Source organism: Electrona antarctica (assembly GCF_951216825.1).
Source record: "Electrona antarctica genome assembly, chromosome: 8".
Lineage (NCBI taxonomy): Eukaryota > Metazoa > Chordata > Actinopteri > Myctophiformes > Myctophidae > Electrona > Electrona antarctica.
In genome coordinates, this window is record NC_136789.1 from 985,564 (window position 1) to 1,009,952 (window position 24,389).

Consider the following 24,389-nt stretch of genomic DNA (forward strand, 5'->3'; position numbering starts at 1 on the left):
TAAAGAAGCCTTAGTGGAGAGCTAAATTCAAATAATTACTTTACTTTTGAAAAGCTTTGATTTTTAATAAGCAACTCTCATTTTCAAAGGTAAGGTAAGTCATGCATATGCCTAAAAGGCAGACAGGAACAAATGGCAATATGCTGGAACTTTTTTTTTTCTGCAAAATGATTTGTATCGGTGGCAGAATGAAGAATAATAGAAGACCCATTATATCCCCCCTGGTGATATAATGTCTTAAAATAGTGGGATTCAATGAAACACTATACCTGTTCAGTTAATTACTCCCTTAATAAGAGAGGGTGGAACTAATTAGTGAAATCAGTGGTGCAGTTTCGATGTTGGGCTGAAACCCAATTACACTAATTAATACTAATTAGTGAAATCACCCAATGTACAGTAGTGTTGCACCGAAATAAAAACCTGGATGCACTCAACCCTTCATACTGTAGCTCATACCTTCAGCGTACTGTATGCACCAGTGCTGTACACAGAGGTCTAAGTAATCTGACTGTCAATCCAGCCCTCTCTGGTGTAAAGTGTGCAACACCGTGAAAGTGAAATCGCCTGGTGTAGCATAGTGTCAGAGGGAAAACCCGAACAAGAACGCACACGCATGCACACTCCATGACTTTGATGGCCATCGTCGGATTAATATACACCCTCTGACCTTTGAGATGCTCTCCCTCAGGCTGGGAGAGCGCTGACGTCGAGTGGTGGTGGTAGCCATGGTGGTGGTGGTCTCCATGATAGTGGTGGACATGTCAGAGGGGGCCAGCGGTGTAGCAGAGGTGGTGTCGGTGGTCAACACAGACAGAGAGTCTCCGACCAGGCGGAGGTTGCCCTCTGCCAGGACGCTGGGGTCGTTCTCGGCTGCTAGCTTCAGAACCTGCAGGCCATTGTAGTAGAGTCCAGATACCTGACCCTGGAAAGGACGTCCTTTGTCGTTACCACCGATCCTTATGGCCGCCTGACTGTTGAAGATGGTCAGCTGTCTCCCTATTGGTTGGGAGAGACAGAGTGAGAAGGAAAAGGTGGGAAAAGAGTGGAGGGGGATAGGGAGGGAGGGAGGGAAAAAGATGGGAGGGAAAAAAGGGAGAGAAAGAAGGGAGGGAGAGAGAAACAAGGGGGGAGAAATAAGGAGTGGAGGGAGGGAGAGAAAGAGAGGGAGAGCGGGAAGAGGGAGGGAGAGAAAGAGGGAGAGAGGGAAAGGAGGAAGAGAAAGAGGAGAGAAGGGTGATGGCGAAAGAGGGGGAAAATGGCAGAAATAAAGACAGAGGAAGAAAAGAGAATGAGAGAGCGATAAAGAGAGAGTGTATGAGAGAGAGGGAGAGAGAGAAGGGGGGATAAATAATAACGGTATATTCTTCAACCCAGATGGGCCTCTGAGATTCTGTGTATATGGCAAATTAAATTAATTTTTATTTAGTTTTTAGCTGACCTTAATGGTTAATTTGAAAGACTATTTATATCAGTGGTAACTGATGCATGTTTACAACTTACGACTTTAGGTTACAGGTTACAATGACAGGTTACAGACATTATTTAGGTGCCTATTTGAGTGTTTCTAATAGGACAACGGTAGTGGTCTGGAGTTGACTGCAGACGTAGTAGGGGAGAAAGGACCAGCATGTAATACCTTTTTCTAATAGGCCGGGAGACGGGTCCAGCCCTCAGGATGTTTTTTGCTACCTTCTGTCCGCTATTATTTCCTACTTTCCTTCCTACTACAATCGCGTAAATAGTCATGACATTTAGCAGGGAGTAGCCTGAAATAAAGAAAGTAGCTAAATATCTAGCCATAAATAGGCATTCTATTTAAAAATATCATCCACAACATCCCCAAAATGGTAAAAAAAAAATAACGACTGTCCGCTTGGAAGATTCTCAATAAAGAATGATTATTTTCCAGCACGTTATAGTGAATATCATTGCCAAAGTTCATAAGCTTCAATTTCCCAAGATGACCTTTCAATCTTGAAAATTGCAGTAGGCTATAGTGAAATTATTCAATATACTGTACCTCGAATCAGAAAGAAATTAATTTTCAGTCACTACTCTTTCAGATGTGGTAAGCATATTTCTTGCATCTAACAATAATGTCCATACAGTACAGTATGTATTGCTACTACTGCCATTTGAAGTGAAGAACATGAATCAATACTATGGGAAACAAATCTTCAGCCATCTGGTTGATACTGATCAGCATATTTCCCAGGTAAAAAAATGATGTCAACTGTGAATGATGTGGAGTAATAGTGTAGAAAGAAGACATTTTATTTTGCTTGAGGTAGATAATGAGCCTCAAATCAAACTCTACATGGTTTGAAAAAAATGTTGCAGGTAGAATTTATTTTGACATCAATCCAGAATGAAATTCTACGTTGACAGGATTTAGGAGATGACAACACTTCAGAGGAGGATCTCTTCCACCTTATTTGGAGAACTTGAGTAGTGCAGTAAATCGGTGGTTAAGTCGGTGAACATTCAAGCCATTAACTATAAACTGCTCACCACACAACCGATACGATCCATTTCAGCTGATTTAGGAGAAAAGACGATACAGATCTACAACCTCAAAACACATTGCAATTGCAATGTGTTGTGAGCTTGTAGATTCACTGTTTTGTCATTTTTAAAATATTTTTTATATAGACCTAAAAATGCTAATAATACTAGTACAAAATAAGTCTTAAGTGATTAAAACAAGGAAAGGCCACATCACAAAATGATGGTATCCTGTAAAATCTCAGACGATATATCTAGTCTCATATCACAATATTGATATACTCCAACATACAAGTGAAGCAGTGATATTGACCCCCAAGTGCTGGAAAATAATCATTTTTGATGAGAATGTGTCAGTAATTGTTTTGTATTTTTGGAGATACATAAAAATAGAATGGCAGCAAGCAACAGAATATTATTTAGCAAACCTTCTCTATTTTCAGGATACTCCCTGCCAAATATCATACTTGATGGCTATTAGTCAATTGTAGTATTTACATTTTCATTTGCATAATTTCACCAGAAACATGTCCCAAAAGGGGTTTTCATATTGGGGAAACTTGTGATGGCGAAAGGTTAAAAGAAAAAAAGCAGCAGGAAACATCCTGAGGGCTGGACCTGGCTTCCAGCCTATCGCACATTGTCTGCTCACATTATACAGTAGGTTAATATCATGTCTTTTAGCATTGTGGACACTTGAAATTACATAATTACTGCGCTTCAGACTGAAGGTTTGTCAATTCAAGAACTTGACTGACAACTTGGCCTTCTTAGGCGGGCACATTAAAATGATGAAAATGTTCTAGAATGGACTCGCCATTGTTTCTGTTCCCTGGCTGCAGCTACAGCAATCTGACTCCAGTGTTGTCAGCAGCTTTGCTGATAAGAAGTATTATATCATAGGTGGGGGGTTGCAGTATTCAGCCTGTCTCACGAGAATACTTATTAGCATAGCTAATAGCTGCAAATAGGACAGCTATCTGCTGTAGCAGTCTGTCAGTGCCTGATCCCCTTCCCTGTCGCCGTGAAACTATTCAACAACAACAAAGAAACATCTATTGGAACTGGAGAAGGCTGTCCGGGTACAGGCAGCACAAGATATAACATTTCAGGGAGGGGAACAGCTGAAGTTATAGCAATAAATAGCCTGATAGGGGGTTGGGGTTAATATCAGTTTAGGATTAATAAATGAGGCCATGTTAGCATAGTTAAAATATACTGCGTATTAGTTTCATATATGGTAATAATGTTACCCAGAATTTTAATATTATTACATATTTTACCATAAATGAGCCACAGAAGAGGAATTGCAGCATCTAATTACATACATGTATTATTAAGAGGGTTGGAGGGTTAGTCAGGGATTATGTGTTTTAGTTAACAGGTTTAAAATATCTGAAAAGGTGCAGCCATTCCACAAGTGGTAAGGATGACAAGGGAGGGCTAACAAATTACACTTTAATAGTATTTACCGCATTATTTCAGATTCTGTTGACATTTACATTAAATATGAGCTCCAATTGATATACTGAAATTTAGAGTATTATTTGGTTGACAGGATTTGGTCCTCGTCACCCTTGTCTCCTGGCACTGCACCTCTCATGGGGGACAGGTGTAAGGGTTTAGGAAATATTTAATGGATTAATTAATTAATTAATTATTTATTACCTTTATCGAGTAGCCATTCGTCAACTACTCGACCAAGTCTGTATGGAATTCTTTGCCTAGCAATAGCCAGTCGTTCATTATCATAGTGCCCTTCAGAAGAGTTTGGAGAGACAGGTTATAGGTTAAAAGTCTGGAAGTTGAAAGATCACAAGGTTAGAAACAGGATTATCAAGATTAACAGGTTTAACAAGTTGTACATTTTAACCCAGATCTGAGTTAAAAAGAAACTTGTGCTTTACTTAGTATCTAGTTAGAGGTATGCACTGTAGCAGCAGTACACTAATTAGGATAATGTTTAGGCTATTTATAAAATGCTAGCCTAGTTAGTGGTGATTGGCTAGTTACGATGTCTTTTAGCAAAGCTGAAGTGTTCAGAAAACACATAAAGATGTATACAAAAGTCAACAAATTGAATAAAACAAGTAATATATTATTACAATATAGATGATTACAGATTATTATGATTTAGTCACATATGCATTAAAAATAGCAAGCAGTTCAAAACATTATATGAACAACCAGGAAGATTCATTGTGCTGGACAGTAACATACAATACATATTTATGATAGAAAACGATAATGTGATTTGATAGATACTGACATACATGGATGTCACAAACAGGGGAAAAAGGTGAGACAAACACAACCAAAGTCCAAATCAATTAAACCCCCCCTCCCTTCAGTCACATGTGTTTCATGTTGAGGTAATAGATGTGTATTATCCATTATAGTCCTGATATTCATGGAATCCCTAAAGTTTAACACAATCTTTTCAACAATGGATTTTAAAATGTACCATAGTCTTGGTCTTGCCAGATGAAGCACTAAAGAGCAATGTTAATACCAATGTCTCTGAAAGAAGGAATGTTATTTTTTACCAGCTGCTATGAAATAGCAAGCTGAGTCTATCATCGATGTGCAAGCTAGTCCTCTGGTCCTCTAGTCCAGTTGGCTTTCTCATTGGCTAAACTGTGATGCGATGTTTCTGTGTGTGTTCTCATTGGCTAAACCGCAATGCGCTGTTTCTGTTTCTCTGTGTGTGTGTGTGTGTGTGTGTGTGTGTGTGTGTGTGTGTGCGCTCGCGCACCGCAAATATGTCCGGGCGGAAACGACCGACTCAGAACACAATAGTTCCGCCTTAGAGAATGTTGGTTCCTACCTAAACTACTGCGCTGAAACTGATATAGAGGCAGTTACAGCGGACCCCCGCAGATAATAATAATAATGCAGCTGGTAATTCATTGATTTAATCAATTTGGACTTGTTCTATTAGAACTGAGTGTTGTAAAGCGTTGTAAACTCAGTTGTTGTCTTGGTCTCGTCATGGGAACACATAGACTGATCCATGCATGATGCAGTGCCACTTGAACCATAGAAACCCTATTCTGATCACATCATAATAGGCAAACATTCTTTGAAAATAGCCAATCTATAAGCTTACAATGCAATGTGTTAAGAAGCTTTTAGATATCGGCTATTTTTGGGAAAGATTTGGTGTGGAGGGAAAAAAGGAGGAATCAAGTGCAGACCCCAGTCAATGAAGTATAGGGTTTAAGTGGATAAGAATAAATTCAGTAAGTGGACGAGGAAGGAGTTGTGTCTGTGATTAGTCACCAGGTTTCCATAAACATTTGTGTATTTTTCACAGAATTGACAATATTCACATGGCAACGATCGTTGTGTCCATTATTGTCCATTTAGCCCTGCGTTGGTGTCGGCTAGTCTGCACCTTCGCATCGCACTTGGCAATAATTTTGCTCTTATGCAATACCTGAAGTAGTTACTCATCCAGTGTATGATGTACGACACAGACAGACAGACAGACAGACAGACAGACAGACAGACAGACAGACAGACAGACAGACAGACAGACAGACAGACAGACAGACAGACAGACAGACAGACAGACAGACACTTTTTGGTCCAAAATAAATTCCAGTTGGCACATTATCAATGTTGTTTTAATTTAATATGAATACACCGTAGAAAGCAATGATCACATTTTTATAGTTGTCTATTTGAATTCACAAATAGAATAGAGACCGAAAAACCTAATGTTTTTTGTCAGCATGTATTCCTCAGTGAGAAAACTGGGTCAATGGAAGACTGTCTACAGGAAAAATACACAATGTCACAGCAAATGTTTTGCAACAAATAAATAAGAAAAGAAGAAATCAAAACATTTGCAGAGATACGCATGCACACAGCCACCCACACAGCCCCCCACACACACACACACACACACACACACACACACACACACACACACACACACACACACACACACACACACACACACACACACACACACACACACACACACACACACACACACACACCATTCTCAGCTTAACTGCCACCTTTCCAAGGTGCTGACGCAACTCACTGTTGCAAATAAACATTAACTGCTAGATGTACTGCTAGATGTACTAAGCAGGGTGACTTGAATTAAATATCTTCATTTAAGATAGTTATTTGTTGTTTTGTGTGGTACGTCCCTGTGGCTGCTTCATAAAGAGTTTGAAATATATCTGGTCATAAAACGTCTCACATTAATATTGATCTGTATGTGGAAAACAAAGAGTGTTGACTTGCAATTTGTCAAAAGGCACATTTCCATTTCCATTATGACCTTCTTACAAGTACATTGCAAAACTATCCCCAAAGTTATGAGGCCTGTGTGACGAGCAGACCTGGAAGTCCCTCTCACTATTCAAGGCTGTCACCCTAACTTCTCATTGTACATTCTCACTCTCTCTCTCTCTCTCTCTCTCTCTCTTTCAGACTTGTCAAGGATGTTCTCTTCTCCCTGCTTTTTCAGAAACACACCTAGTACGCATGCACCCCAACTTGACGTCATCTCTCTATCTACAACATAGTTCTTCACTATGATCTTACCTGGTGGATAGCGCTCTATGACTGGCTGGTTGTCCACCTGGAGAGTGGCGTTGCCACCACTGCGTGTGAAGCGCACAACGTGGTACTTGCCATCATTTACTATGACCGCAGGCTCATCGATGGTGATATCATCTGTTCCAACATTAAAGATAACACCAATCTTTCCTTGATCCTGCAGGTGAAAGAAAAGAGAAAAGAGACACAGAAAGCAAGAGTGAGTAAGATTAGCACAGTGAAAGAGATCTGTAAATATATCCTCTTTAGAGTGAGTAAGATTAGCACAGTGAAAGAGATCTGTAAATATATCCTCTTTAGATTAGTAAGATTAGCACAGTGAAAGAGATCTGTAAATATATCCTCTTTAGAGTGAGTAAGATTAGCACAGTGAAAGAGATCTGTAAATATATCCTCTTTAGAGTGAGTAAGATTAGCACAGTGAAAGAGATCTGTAAATATATCCTCTTTAGAGTGAGTAAGATTAGCACAGTGAAAGAGATCTGTAAATATATCCTCTTTAGATTAGTAAGATTAGCACAGTGAAAGAGATCTGTAAATATATCCTCTTTAGATTAGTAAGATTAGCACAGTGAAAGAGATCTGTAAATATATCCTCTTTAGATTAGTAAGATTAGCACAGTGAAAGAGATCTGTATTCAAATATATCCTCTTTAGATTAGCACAGTGAAAGAGATCTGTATTCAAATATATCCTCTTTAAGATTAGCACAGTGAAAGAGATCTGTATTCAAATATATCCTCTTTCGGAAAAAAACATACAAAAAAAAGAAAAGAAATATACTTGATAGAATAAGATGAAAACAAATTGCACTTTATAAAGGCTAGAAGGTCCCATAAGTCCTGACACTTCAACACTTCACACAGTCTTGCTCCTCTATTAAGCTATTATGGTGTTTTTTTCTTCTTTCAATAATAAGATAATCTAGCATTTGATAACCCTCTCCAAAGAGCACTTGGTCTCAGTTGGCTATAATTACAGACGGACGCAGTGCTCCTACAGTATATCTCTTAAATGTATAAGAGTACCTAGCATGTGGGTAACAGATTGGAGGGTTATTATTTATTTAGACATATTACGGCGCTATCTAAAAAAAACACACCTGTGTGAAGTGAGGGGAGCTCTTATCATACATCATCTCTTTCCAGCCAATCACAATTTGCGTCCTCACTTTTGTCTTCAATGTTTGTGTTTACACAATGTTTTTTTTTTTTTAAGCTGGACATATTAGGTAACCTGACTCCGCCAGCTGGTGGCAGCAGTGAGTTCCTCCTCCTGCTCCCATCTGGTCTCTTTCGGGCAGAGACGATGCACTCCGATCACATTCTGATCGGAGCGATATGCGGCCATATGTGGCCGCTAGAGGCGGGATCAACGTGAGACTGGTGGTGACGTATTGTAGCTGTGCCACAGCGCAAATGTAAACACAACCTAACAAGACTACAACTCGAAATTATTAAGGAGATATCAGATTTTGGTCCCGCTGCTTCGGGTTCATCGTTTCTGCTTGAGAGAGACCAGATGCAGGCAGGAGGAGGGAACTTGTGTACTCAATACTGCCGCAATCTGGCGCAGTCAGGTTACATAGGAGGGCCCTCAAAACAATGTGCAGGCTCTGCTGTGTGAAAGATAAAGGTAAAGTTAAAGATAAAGTAAGAGAAGGTATAACATCTAGATTTTATTGTGTAAGCACTTTGGTCAATCATGATTGTTTTAAATGTGCTATATAAATAAAGCTTGATTTGAAGGTTGCTGTTTCTTGGCTGCTGAAGGACTGGTGAGACAATAAAGTAGGGATGCACCGAATGGGAAATCTTGGCCGAAACCAAATACCGAATAATAGAAACAGTTGGCCGAAAACTCAATATCCGAATATGACTACTTATATATACATATACACACAGTCACACACACATACATATTTTCTTACCAGTTATTGTACCATTGCTGCCATAGCTGTACAAAAGGTAACCCCAGTTCATGACTATTCGGTTTCGTGCATCCGTCAGTGCATCCCTACAATAAAGCCACTTCTTGTGAGACACTAAGCCACATCTTGTGTTGAAAGGTTCATAGGCTCTCTCCTTCATTTGGGATTGTCCTCCCAGGGTGGCCAACTCTAACTCAGATTCCCTGATGTGGATGGCTGTTGTTGACAGAGTCCTGCTGTTTCTGTCTGTCTTTCTCTCCTCATTGACCGTCAACAATTCTTTTAAAGGTCAGAGCTGCTTCACTAGCCAACCCTCTGGGTGGCAGAGAATCCCTTGTTTGTGTTTGTGTGTGGTGGTGCCTTTGCTCAAAAATCTGTAAAATGAGGCAAATGTGTAAATGGTTGAGAAAAAAGGTACTGTTGTACTCCTAAAATGTATTGAATTGACAAAACCCCTTCTTTTACATAATGCATATTATGTAAATTATATTTAAAAAATATATTATATATTTTTTAAATGATGAACTTCAGATGAGGTGTGCTTACCATAAAGAAGTACTGTAATACCATGCATCTGATTCTGTATTCCTTTTTTTGTCATGAGAGCTATTTTGAGAGAGAACAGAGACATTTCTTTGTGTATGTAGAATACTTTAAAGATGGAGTGCCGTGATTTGTGTACTTTTTCGATTTTGCATGTGTCTATAGTTAACATTACTCTAATAGACCCCCAGGTGTGGTTATAATATTCAAATATGTCTTGCCTGTGTATTTTTGGTTTCTTCCTGAAAGCTGAAAGCCTTTGAGAGGCCCAATCGAAATAACACAATTTTAGTGACATCTCCTCACTGGTCAACAAAAACACCTTGAAGACCTTAACAGGAGCCCTCGTACAAGGTTTCTTTGACTATGCATGCACCTCCTGGTACCACAGCACCTCAAAGGCCCTTAAAACTAGGCTCCAGACTTCCCAAAACAAACTGGTCAGGCTCCTACTTGGCCTCACCCCCCGAACCCACCTCACCCCTGCCCACTTTGACAGGCTGGAATGGCTTAGGGTCGACGACAGAGTACAGCATCTTGCAATGGGTCTGGTCCACAAGATTCGATACACCACCAAGATACCCATGTACCTGTCTAGATACTTCCTTAATGTTAACGAAGTCCACACCCACAACACCAGAGGGAGTGCAACGAACCATGTACAACCCAGATTCGGCACAAACAAGGGACTAAATTATTTTCGCTCCTATGCCACCAAAATGTGGAACGCCCTACCAACAGCCATTAAGACATGCGAATCCCTTGACTCCTTCAAAACCGCTCTCAAGGGGCACCTACGGACGGCTGCAATTCGAAACTGGCCCCCGTAAAATCTGAATCCCCCCACCGCCCACCTTTTTTCCCCTCACTGTATATGTTTCTTTTCCCTTTTTACCTCCTTTATGATATAATATGAAAAAAGGTAATGAAAGGTAATGAGATATGATCAAATGAGATGAGATAATATGAGATAAAATGAGATGAAATAGGAGAATGTGAGGTGAGGTACAGTACTGTAAGGAAAGATTGAAAAAAAGTATTGTCATAAAAAACCAGGCCATGTTCACAAAGGGTAGGCAGCATAAGCCTTGGCTTCAGCCTACACCTTTTCGGTGCCACTTTTATAAGTGGATCCAACCGCATGTATGTAGATTTATGTATGTATGTATGTATATGCATGTATGTATTATGTGCTTCCTTTGTTCTTTTAAAAACACTGAATAAACTTACCTTACTTAAGATGAGGTACACTAACCTAAGATGATTAAGAGTAATTTTCAAGATTCAAGATGTTTATTGTCACAAGGATGTACAATACATGCATTGTGAAAAACCTAGGTTGGGGGAATTCCATAAACAGTTAAAAACCCATATCAGCACACAAGGCCTTGCTTAATTCCACAGAATATGTTCATTGTTTTTTTGTTATTTAAAAAAAAAATGCCTGGGGGAGGAAACTGCCATGTTGTGTAACCAGGTTGTTCATCATTCATAGCATTGAATTTACAGCGAGATTAGAAACTTACATTACATCTAATTTCAGGCATTCAACTGATGCTTTTTATCCAGTGTTTACAGCAGCCTAGAAAGTGTCCAAAATGCCCAGACAACATTTGTGCAATCCTTGAACGATCACGTAAGAGTAAAGTGCCAGGATAAGTGTCTGACTAATGTCAGACATGATCGAGACAAGGGAAAATGCAAATGAACACAGCAGGATGGTACCGACGCGAGGACTGGATTCAGAGTGGAGCGCATGCAGAAAGAATTACTTAAACCATGCAGACGAAAACACATCTGTCGCTGTGACAGTGGCAGCTACTGGGCTGTGTAAACCTGGCCTCAGTGCCTCACTGTCATCCCGTTATCTCTGCCTGTAAAATCCCACTGCCCTTTTATTTAGGCTGACAGTAAAATGCATTTGGCAGGTGTTCGGTATTAAAAACAGTGGCACCGTTGATGCTCTTGGAGACCTGCGGTGTCTCATTAATCACTTTCTAGGCCACAGATGGCACCTTTTGACTTCTACGGAGGGAGAGCTCTCTCTTCCAACGTGCATGTGTAACTGCGGTGATGCTACACACTACCGTCGCCATGCTCGGCTTCACTTCGCTCGTCGAAACACTCCCAGCGCACCACCTCTTAATTTGGCTTTTGGTTTCAACTGCTAGACTGGATTAGTCTGTTCAACCTGTGAGGTCACAAGAGGGGGCCATTTGAGGCATAATGACACTGTCAAACAGTACACAGTCTTTGGGAATATTGCAATGTTGCATTGCTTGAATTTCCCATGGCTCTCATGAAGGCCCTTAAAACTAGGCTCCAGACTTCCCAAAACAAACTGGTCAGGCTCCTACTTGGCCTCACCCCCCGAACCCACCTCACCCTTGCCCACTTTGACAGGCTGGAATGGCTTAGGGTCGACGACAGAGTACAGCATCTTGCAATGGGTCTGGTCCACAAGATTCGATACACCACCAAGATACCCATGTACTTGTCTAGATACTTCCTTAATGTTAACGAAGTCCACACCCACAACACCAGAGGGAGTGCAACGAACCATGTACAACCCAGATTCGGCACAAACAAGGGACTAAATTATTTTTGCTCCTATGCCACCAAAATGTGGAACGCCCTACCAACAGTCATTAAGACATGCGAATCCCTTGACTCCTTCAAAACCGCTCTCAAAGGGCACCTACGGACGGCTGCAATTCGAAACTGGCCCCTGTAAAATCTGAATCCCCCCCCCCACCCCTTTTTCCCCTCACTGTATATGTTTCTTTTCCCTTTTTACCTCCTTTATGATGAATTCCTGTTCTGTTCTTTGACTATATAGAAGTGTCTATTTGTACGTCTCTAAATGTTTTGATGAATTGAACAAGGAGTACAAAGAGTAGTGCGATCGGCAGAGTGCATCAGGGGAGGCGAGGTCCTCGCACTCCAGGAACTGTACAAAAAGCGTTGTGTAGTCAAAGCCCAGCACATCATCAATGACAAGAACCACCTAAGTCACAAGCTGTTCAACCACCTACAACAACCGCGGCCGGGCAAGGGGTCCTATTGCACTATCAAGAGTAGCACCACTAGATTCTGGAGCAGCTTGTCCGGCTGCCTGGTAACAGGCGGTGTAGGCTGGTCTCAGACCTATCGGTGGATTATACAAGGTGGATTTTAGCTTTTCCTTGGACCTCTGTGGATTACACCAGTCAGTGTACTTTATTGGATTATGCAGTCATCACGCACTGACATTTTGCACCAAATCCCATGTACAACGCACTGACGTGTTTTGTTTTTGCTTCTTTTTTGACCTTAACTAATGTTCATAAGTATATCATGCACTGAGTGTATCTCAGGCACCATGTAATATATTTTAAATTTTGTTTATCTTGTTAGATCTCCTTCCCGGTGCCCCCGGTTACACCACGGCATTCTGAAGCCCGCTATTCTGACGCATCGTCATTCCGACTCGCCGCATTACTAACCCTGCCCCTACCCTTAACCGCACGCGGAAGCCACGTAGTCAGAATGGCGGTGCGTCGGAATGCCACCGTGTCCCCGCCCCCCCCGCTTCTTCTTCCCTTTCTATTTTCAACGGAAATTAACGATACAATGGGAACGATGAGCACAAAACGAATTTCACCCAATTCTTTACTTCTGTAAACATGACAATACAGCTGATTCTGATTTGGTACAAATGTGCACTTTGCGCATAATGCATGAGCCACAGCTGGTACAATCAGGTGTGGGCGGCTCATATCCAGTCCTTTTCTAGTGCAGATAATGCTTATTTGAATATTGTACAAAACAATGAACTACTGTCTCTCAACCAGCTAGCTGATATAAAGGCAGACCATCCATTGTCACTGTTGATGCCTGAAGATGTTTGAGGGGCGCTATCCCCTCCAACTCCTGGCTTTGTGTGTGCCCCTGTCACTGTGTCATGTGGAAGCCAAGTCTATAGACTTATGTTTCCTTTAAGTACTGTATGCCCCCTGTGACGTCATGTGGCAGTCAAGTCTATGGACATTTTATGTTTGCTTTTGTGCATGCCCCCGTGACGTCATGTTTGTGCGTGCCCCAAAGGCGCCCCTCACATCACACAAGTGATTATTTTGTGAAGCATTACTGCATTCAGCATCAGGCATGCAGTAAAATTTGCTACGTCTACAAGGGCTCCATCCATATTTAGTATTCATAAGGCAGCAACGGAGCACTGGGGCCATTAGACCAAGGAGGAGGCCACAGGGTTTCCTTATGCTAAAATGTAGGTCTGTCCTCATTGTGCTGACTCAGTTTCACAGTGGAATCGCAATATGGCCCCAATCCACCTGGTTGACTGCTGACTCAAAGTGTAGACCCTCTTCACTCTGTTAAAAGCTTGAATAAACAAGTGCCCGGCCTTTTGCAGCTTTCATTAAGCTAGTCTGGCACATTCTGTCACGGCTACCCAGCCTCCTACCTAGTTGTTTTGACAGAGGGCATTAGCTCTGCGAGAGGCATTTCCTAGGAGCAGCTGGCTCCATACTTGAGCTGGAGAGTGAGTGTGAGGGGGTTCTTAGATTCTGGCAACCTGCAGCTACTCTTTTGATGCACATGCACTGTGCATTCCCATAGCCGCGGGCCATGGCTAAAAACATCTGAATAAATTTGAGCGGGGAAAAAAGGATACCTCGAAACTTAAAATACAGGAAAACACACAGCTGAAGTGAAACACACAGGATGACACAAATAATGTCTTCTATTTTGGGCTATTGCTGTTCAATTTGAGCATTTCAAAATGTGCTGGGGATACGAGCCTTATTATCATACACCGTATCTGACTGCGTCCATGTTTTGCCATTTCACTGTCTCCATCTACTGTGACCAATTCAAACCATTTTATTTCCGCTTGATTAGAAACCTGCACATGTGCGCGGCTCATCTAAATCCTCATTGTTAGCAGCACCAAATTTGTGCTGAAAAGCGATGTCACTGCACTGCATGGAGTGGACAGTGGTTGGGGCGTGGACAGTGGTTGTGACATTGTCTGTGTTTACAGACAAATATCGATCTCGACTTCATAAAATATGAGTCAGGATGATGTAATGACCATAGTCAGCCAGCCCTGAACTTGCCTGTGAAATGCATCATGGGAATGATAGTACACTGAGGAAGGCAGAAAGAGACAGACTGTTGTCTGGGTGTTTCGGTGTTCTTGTCGGTGTCTTGTGTTTCGCATGCCTCCAGAGACCTGTTATCTTTGGTTCCTCCATGCTGCACAGGGTGCCACGCTAGCCAGCTGTGGCAGCGTTGGCTGGACCTCCTGTATGCCCTGGCCTGGTACATTCATATCCCAAATTCCCTGCATCCACTGCTATACGAGATGTTTAAGATCAATATTTTTTAATTGCATTCTGCCTTGTAATGTTCTTGTATATTTTATTTTTTTTCCGGATTGTACTTAGTTTAGTATTATATGGATTGATTGATTGATTGATTGATTGATTTATTTTTTTATTTCACAGTATGTAGAATGGGTACATTTCAAACAAAAGTCAATACAAACACTGCTACTTTGAGGATGAAACCATGAAAAGCATGCACTAAGACTTGTTTACATCAGGGTCCTCCATTTTAAATTCATCAGACCATTAAAGACGTACAAATATACACTTCTTATGGTTATATGGTGTTCTACTCTATCCCATCCCACCCTTTTTTGTGGACAGCCGTCTTCTGTCTCAACCTAGCTTTAACAAAGGCTCTAACAACAGAGGTCTCACAAAGAGCCGAGGGCCAATGCATATTCCCAAAGTGGTGTTGCCATTAACGAGACAAGACGACAAGAAATGGAATGCGGCAACTATCAATGATACACATCAGTTATTGTGAGACACGGCGGTCTTCAGCAATATTGCACCGACAACAGAGTGGACATGTGAATGATATGAATAGAGAGACCAAACAACAGTCAGCGTTGCAGTTTGAAATGAATTTCGAAGGATGGTCGGACAGCCATCCGAAGAGAAATTAGATAGGAAATGGAAAAACATGGTGTGGAAAAGATAAAAGCCTTATTTGAATAGAAAAAGATTGAACAATTACTGTCAGACAGCTGGCTGGGAGGTGGAGAAATTATTTGGTATGAATTCTGTAGAGCACTTTGCTGAATGAATCTGATACAAACAGTGTTACACACCAATAAAACTGATAAAAGGAAATGTGTATATCAAAATCTCTATTGAGCTATGTCCAATAGGCTTGCATTGTTCCATAATTCCCTCTTTGAATCACATCACACCATGACAGCAGAAGCCAAAGGCAGCTTTAGAGGTTTGTATTGTGTGTTCCTGTAAGATCAGTAAAATCACTGATCACTGATTTCATGTTTAGATTTTTACTTCCATATACAATGACCTGTCATGATGCAACATACTCTCAACCCGTAGAGTGTGATACTGACAGCTGTTCAGCCTCAGATGTTAGTACTTGCTAATATGAACTAATCACTAACATTTCTCATGATCTCTGAATGGTGACACTGTGATTCTCACAATTTAGGCATTTAGCAGATGCTTTAACCAGAGACTTACAATAAGGTAAACACAACATACATCAAATGCAGCGAGACAGTGTAGTCTAGTGCCTCAGTAAACTACTAAACTATGATAGTTCATAGTTTAGTAGTTCATGATGTAGTAGTAGTTCATGATGTGTAAACCAAGAACCTAGCTTCAGTTTAAACAGTTACTATTAAAATAAGAATATGTACATGTAACTATAGGATACAAGGTAAACAATAAACCTAGCATCTGCCTAAATAACATGCATTTTCCCCCCAGTGCATTACGATTTGTAATATGTTAATTTTATCTTTTCATTTATTCTGAAGACATTTATTGTATTGTCTTATCTGATATTTTTTTAAATCATTGTAGAGCAATGAATAGTTATATACCGGTAACTAAAACATAGCCTGGGTTCCAGCCTGAATCGCTGCGTTCCGCGAATCTGGCCATATGCAGGCAGCAGACTCGCATTTCATAAATCTGTTACGTAGCCACGTTGTTGCTGATACGTCATCAGCCAGAGCCACTCTGTCCATGCTTCTCACGATGCTTAAAGGACCACTTCACCACTTTTCAATCTATCTTCATATAATAGGTCCTCACTAATAATCATGATAAAATGGCACCATTTTTTTCCTACTCAGTCTGTGTCTCATAGGAGGGCTGTGGGCAGTTTAGAAACCGTCTTCCAGTGACATCATCATTAGGCAGATTATTTTTTAAACAAGATTTTTTTTACAAAAATGTTTAGATTTTCATTATCGTGAGAACGATGGCTTCCATTTTCGCATTGCAACTTTTCAGGACTAGAAAGCCTGCAGTTTTTATTAGCTTGTATTCCCCATCGATGATGTCACTGGAAGACGGTTTCTGAACTGCCCACAGCCCTCCTATGAGACCGAGTAGAAAAAAACTGCACGATCTTTTCCTGATTATTAGTGACGACTGACGACCTATTATATGAAGATAGGTTGAAAAGGGGTGAAGTGGTCCTTTAAACGATTCAGTAGTCCACTGTCAGATTCAGTAGTACAAAAAAACTGAGGGGTGAGTTTAGTGAATGATAAGGTGACGTTGCAGCAGGGCAACAGCAGTAGTAGTTTAGTGAATGATAAGGTGACGTTGCAGCAGGGCAACAGCAGTAGTAGTTTAGTGAATGATAAGGTGACGTTGCAGCAGGGCAACAGCAGTAGTAGTTTAGTGAATGATAAGGTGACGTTGCAGCAGGGCAACAGCAGTAGTAGTTTAGTGAATGATAAGGTGACGTTGCAGCAGGGCAGCAGCAGTAGTAGTTTAGTGAATGATAAGGTGACGTTGCAGCAGGGCAACAGCAGTAGTAGTTTAGTGAATGATAAGGTGACGTTGCAGCAGGGCAACAGCAGTAGCCGCGCAGTGCGCATTGATACGATGCAAAACTGGTGTTTTTTTCCCCACCCGCACCACAGACCAATCAGAAGCCACAGGTCCATTTCACCGCAGGCATGTCCCGCCTACCTTGGAGATAGGACCCTTTCCAGACTGAGTAGCGAGTGATAATTCAGATTCACGCAACGCAGCAATTCAGGCTGGAACCCAGGCTAACTAAAATATGCATTATTCATTAACGGATTCAGTCTATAGGTCTATGAGTTGTTACAGAATACAATAACAGTAGGTTGTCCACCACAAGCCATTGAAGCCAATGTAGATCCAAGGGTGATACAAGTCACACTAGACCATGAACATCCCATTTTGATTTCACTGTTTTGAACAGAGTTACAGTACATCTCTGGGACTTGTTCCAGACCCACATGAACGCACCCAGGGTGCCGGCCCGATTCCGGCGAGCCGCCCGCGTTCCGAAACGGTTGAGAAATGAGAGTTACCGTGTGGGGGTCCCTCTACTGTACCCTTCACTGTACTGTACTGTCACTGTACTGTACTGGGTACTGTACTGGGACACACGAAATCACCATATATACTGTTAATATGTGCGTGTGTGTTTGTGTTTGTGGTGAAAAACAACCATGCTGTTTTCGTGCTCAGACGCACCCAGCCAGCCAGCCACCCACCCACCCACCCAGCCAGCCACACACATAGTCACTTAAGGAAGTGGTTGCACCACTTAAAAAGGGTTAGGGTTAGGAAAATCGGAAAATCACAATTATGACTTTGATGGTAATTTAGAATATTTATGCACTTCATATACTAATGTAAACCCCCTCAGTCATTCTGCAATTATTCATCATCTTGCAGCATTGAATAAAAGCCAAGCAATCAACTTAGGTCAGTTCAGTTGTAAAATAAAAACATTGAAGCCTTACAAGAAATCCATACGTGATTTCCTCACACTGTCCAAGACCAATACTGTCTGCCTTTGAGACATGCTTTAGAGATAGACCAAAGCACTCACACAAGCCATCTGTACTATCTTTTACCATGAAGCTCATATCATCATCCGTTTTACATCTGGAGAGTCCCGTCCAGGACAGGCTTCAGACGCGTCTCCTCAGGAGACTTGGCTCAGATCTGAATACATTTTATAAACCAGAAAATAAGCAACCTAATAATCCTTCCAATGTCTTTTTATTCCTAAGAAACAGAAATATGTTGGCAAAGACCACATTTTACTGCAGGGCCATGACACTCAGCAGATGGTGAATTTTGGACTCATTTAGTGAGCAAAATAATTGTCAAGGCAAAGTGCCTATTTTCAGACCAAGGTGCCAAAAAAATGAACAAAAACAAAAAATGTCCATATCAAACTGAGAGACATGACTGCAAAGAACAAAACACTCCCTTATTAAATAAAAGTCTTAAGGTGCACGATGCATAATGTCAAGAAAGCCTTTACCTCGCAAATCAATCAAACTCATGGATGGTATTGAAACTACATGCCTCCTCCGATACACATGGAATCACTGCTGTTTTGTTTCACCTGCCAGTGTGGAGGAACACTAGTGCAGATTACAAAGAATGCTCTCCCCATCCTGCTTCCCTCCGGCAAACAAGGCTAATTGTGTTTATTGGAATCAAACTCATTCTAAAACAATACATTTTCTTCCTCCGACCCCACTCCCAAATCCGGTTTTGTGTGTTTGACATATCATAAAATATATAAAATGGACATCACCCAATAATAGCAGCACAAGCTTTAGTGCACCTGCCATTACAGTATGTAACACTACACTGAGTCTGTTCAATTAGATTAGATTACTGATCGAGGAGATGGCCCACAAAAAGGGCTAAATACAAGGCACGGATCAATTTAGCTATCAAGGCCTGTTTCAAACAGTATGACATAGTCTGAGATTACATTTTTATTATTATTATTTTTTTTGTAAAGAAGTAGTCCATTAGGCCTTTTCGTCAATAATTCAAGCAATTTCCTTTTGTGTTGTGGACTCAGAAACACAGCTTAAGTGCAAGCAGGCTTACTTGTGTCTCATTTTAGCACTTTTCTACAACATCATCCCACTGAGCACAAAATATTCACAACCTATAGTATATAGTGCTGAAATGATACACACATACGTATATACATATGCAAGTGCAAAATTAGGTGCTTTCTGCCGCATTATCAGCATTTTACTTTTACTCTGTGATAGTTCTCAAATTCGGCCTGAAAACGTCGGGTCAGGTTACTTGGATGGGTCGACGTTTTCGGGCCGGGCTGGGCCTAAAATGTATGGTAATTAGTCGGGCCTCGGGCAGGCTCAGTTAGGGCCGGGCCATCATTTTCAGGCCCGTTGAGAAAAATCATTTTGGACACAGCTGGTTTCTGCCCGACAGCAGATATAGGCTACAGTCAATATACAGTATACTGTATGCACGTATGCCAAAATGCATATTTCACAACAACATCTAAAATTTTAAAGCATATTTTCAACTCACTATGCTGATAACCGTCTACATTTACTGCTAGCAGTCTGGGAATTCAGGCCAATTGTGCAAATTTGGAAATTGTAGTACTACTTAAACAAGACCATATCAAAAGAAGTGCAGTGAGGCACGGGATGCCTGCTGTGCCAAGTCTGTGTAGTTACTTGCATCGCCAATTAACTAGGAGTAGGATGGAAAGTAGTTTTACTGCATTGCCTTGTTCTGTTCCAGCATTTCAGCATTTGCTGGTCTAATTATGCTGCCTAATGGCTATTTTTGTTTACATTGCCTTGGACATTATGCTGCCTTGGATTTTCCCCCAAACAGACCACTTAACCAGAAAAAAAAAAGAAAAAATTGAAAATTAGCTGATCATACATGGCGTCACATGACATGTATATAGCCAATGCTTTGTAAACTGCACTCACCACCTCATTAAACCTGAGATTTATTTTCACCTCTGCTTTTCAGTTTGAAAGCATGCCCTTCCTTGTCTGTGGTGGATTGGAAGCAGCAGTAACAAGTCTTCACTCAGCTTGTCAAGTCAAGTTCACAAGCTCAAGGTTCAACTTGAACGTCTAGACTCTGTCGGAGTCCAAACGAGCGTAGCGAGGCCACTTTGAAATCATAAGGTCCCGCAATTTTCTGCTAAGCAGCAAGCTATATAGAGTATGCTTGGATGATTTCGATTTATATTAGGATAAATTAGCTTGACTGTAAAGACGAAACAGAAGTGGGGAGGAGGCTTCACTGCCACTTTATCGCTTTCTCATGATCAGAGCTTCCGTTCTCCAGATAGTATGACGGAAGCAATTAAAAATTGTGAGAGGCAGCAGTCTGGAAATGCAAGACTATGTCACCATGTAGCCTTTTGAGTGAAATTATTTTTTAAATAATTTTGGGGCAAAATTTTCTTTTTAATCAGTAGCCTAAAATCATCAGCGTTACTCAGCGTTCACCCGTACCCAACTACCACCAGCACCCTCCTTCTCTCTGTTATTCAGCATGGCCATGGTGATATAGGGAAATGTATTAGGCGAAATACCAATGGATGTTGAACTGCAAGTCCGAGTTGATGGTAGGGAATTTCTACTTCAGCGAAGAGAGACTTCATGTAAGTGTTCAATCAATTAGACTTCAATCAATTAGGTCTGTAAAAGGTGAGACACCAGGGCATGCCCGTTATCCATTTAATCTTAATGTAAATCTGAATACTGGAAACGGCAGCATCTGACAGCAAAGACTGGTCTTATCACGTTGTAATCAGAAAGCTCTGCACGAAGTAATGACAGTCATTGATGGGCTGCACAGACTCAGGAGGCAGTGTGCGTGTCTTGCAATCTGAAGGTTGTTGGTTCGATCTCCAGCTCCATGTCAAAGTGTCCTTGAGCAAGACATTTAACAAATAACTGCTCCCAATGAGCAGGTTGGTGCCTTGCTTAGTATGTTATGGTAATGCACTTTGTATAAATGCACCATTTGCAATTGTTGTATTGAAATCTAAACTATAGAAGGTCATCCAACTGTAAAAATGAACACTTTTACTTTGCAATAGTGTTATATGATATCCTAACTGGATGCATCATAACTTGCACTTCCCTGAATCGCAGAGAGCTGCAGAGGGTCCTACGGACAGCCCAGGGCATCAGTGGTACTGTATATCCATCTAGGTCAGGATATACAAAATGTGAGTAAAGCCTGTAGGATTATCAAAGACCCCCAGGCAGCCATCGCAACTATAAAGAGTTTAGCTGCAAGCGGTAGCACAGCCTCAAGGCCCAGCTAGACCAGCAAGTTCTGGGTTAACATTTACCTACCAGACTTATGAACAACAGACAGACTCAGAGGCAGCTGTGAATGCACAATCACTATCACATGCCCATACACTATGGTGCTGTCACAGCACCATAGTGCTGTGTACCCACACAGCACCTTAAGCCCAAACCACACAAATGGGTCGCCATGCAACTCCTTGCAACCAAACGGTTGCGAGTAGACGCATGAAGATGCATGTAGATGCATGTTGTTGCAAGCAACCATTGAATGAAACCAATATATCACTTGGGTCGACATGCGCCACCATGCACCGACGTGCAACAGGACATATCACACCACTGGGACAAACGCTAAAACCTTTTTTTTTGCGTCTCGACTCCATTGGTGTGGTTTGGGCTTTACACATTGTATTACTGTTTGGATGCCTAGGTTTTGGAAAGAGGTTTGAGTTGAATTATTACACCAGTCACGGCTGTTTGACAGATGTCCCTTCTGGTTTTCATCCTGGCACATCTGTCTCGGGGCTACATGCTGCTAAAAAGGCTGATTTCCCTCGAGAAGGGACATGTTTGCTGCCAGCTGCCAAACAGTTACTGGTTTCTACGAAGTCGCATGTGTTTAAGGAGGCTTGTCCCTAGATCTGAACCCTGTGTCTACTTACAGATAACAAACCGTATATTTTATACTGCAGCAGGAGTTATTTCTTTCCTTCGATGCCTCAGGGATCACATTTAAATGTCATTTATTTGTGAACCATCATGGCTGGGACAAACTGTTTTACTGATATTTATTGTCTGTTATGCTTGCGTTGCGTTCTAGTTTCTCTGAATCGCAAAGGAGATCAACTGGAATTGTCCTCTTATGTTCAGGTACTCTTGACACAATCAGTACAGTTATTACACTTTAAATGATTCTACTGCTGCTCACAAATAACATAGTAGCTCAAAAGCAGCTCCACTGATACAAGCCATATGAGCATAATTCTATAGATAATACATGCATGCCATCAAATATTTAAAACTTAAATAGCCATTTTAAATGAAATAATGAGGTTATAGGCTCTATTTGGTTCATCAACTATTTTACTTTTCCTTTGCAAGTCTAATGGGATGTCTTTCAAGGCAAACAGGCTTCCTACTTCAAAACAGAAAATACAAGATAATTAAAATGTATTTCAAAATTGTGTTATAAGGTCAACAATAATTACATTACATCAGATCAGGGATTCTCAAACTTTTTTATGCCACGACCCCATTTTATGGGGCACATTTTTTGCCGACCTCTGCAATATCAAAGTGGAAATAAAATAAAAATAAAAGCATACATTTCTTAAATTAGAACATGTATAGGCCTGTCTTATCAATGAAATTAATTAATAATATTGCAGTCAATCTCAATAAATAAATGCAGTGTAAGTGTTTCTCTACACACATTTGTAAACTGAAGTATATTTAGCCCAAATATTGACTAATAATATAGTTTCTTAATCCAGCTCTCAATTTTATCTTTGGCCACGACCGTGTGTTCTTTCATCCTGGCCGTGCGGCATCTGTTTGCTACTGTAACTGGTCGGGTTCGGTTGTCTTGAGAGCATAACCTCACCGCTCGGTAATGTTACATCGCAATCGCGATCCGTAAATGTAAGGGTTGACTCAAATGTGGATTCAGGGGCTTAGCTAGTGTGTTTGCTGGCACATAGGCTACAGCAGGTAACACTGTGTTTGCTGGCACATAGGCTACAGCAGGTAACACTGTGTTTGCTGGCACATAGGCTACAGCAGGTAACACTGTGTTTGCTGGCACATAGGCTACAGCAGGTAACACTGTGTTTGCTGGCACATAGGCTACAGCAGGTAACACTGTGTTTGCTGGCACATAGGCTACAGCAGGTAACACTGTGTTTGCTGGCACATAGGCTACAGCAGGTAACATGTACACAATGTTTAGAGACAGGGCATAACGTGAAATGCAGTGCATAGCCTCCATGGTAGGCTCACTAGTCCGAACACCCTTTCAGCAGACTCAAATACATTTATATTAAAACGGAGGTCTACCAGCACTCAACTATGAGCATCTCTCAAAGCTTTTGTTGTGCTCTTTACTGACAGAGAAGTACACAAAAATATAACTGTTAGGTCTACTGAGAAATGTGCAATGATGAAATGCATAAAAATGAATTTGTAGCTTTGCTGCAATATGGATTTGTAAAAAATTTTGTCCTATTGCCTGATGGTCAAGATGTAGTATCACTATAGTAGCTACACTTTAGTCGCTGGCAGGGGCAACCATATGCTGGAAGGGCAACTCAACTCCACTCGATGTGACTTTAAATGTCAAATGTTTATGTGAATCTACTGTAATAGCCGACAGCTCTAATAGTGTATAAACAGTTGTTGTCTAGCTCTATATTTAAACTTTTTACATTTATATATTTATTTTTGTAAATGAATGCCCTACATCATCATACTACAGTGCCTCACAAAAGTAGCAAAAATAGCAGGTAGCACATCGGCTATTTTTGAAACATTTTTAAAGTGGTTAATCACAGGTTCTTTTTCCCATTTTCTGAAAAGCAACAGTTTTGGACATACAGTACAACGTTTTTAGCCGACAACGATGATATGCATCCAGTGACTGAC

The 24,389-nt window shown here is 41.1% G+C and overlaps 1 protein-coding gene across 3 annotated transcripts in view; it reads right to left on the reverse strand.

The window, feature by feature from the left end:
- nrxn2a (neurexin 2a) overlaps positions 1-24,389 on the reverse strand; it is a 191,806-nt gene that overhangs the window by 4,426 nt on the left and 162,991 nt on the right. For all 3 annotated transcript variants that reach the window (XM_079508488.1, XM_079508487.1, XM_079508486.1), the window contains 3 exons: positions 7,075-7,246; positions 4,177-4,266; positions 671-999 (listed from right to left, as the gene is read on the reverse strand). In XM_079508488.1, the coding sequence (XP_079364614.1) occupies positions 671-999; positions 4,177-4,266; positions 7,075-7,246 (591 nt within the window). The remainder of the gene's footprint in view (positions 1-670; positions 1,000-4,176; positions 4,267-7,074; positions 7,247-24,389) is intronic.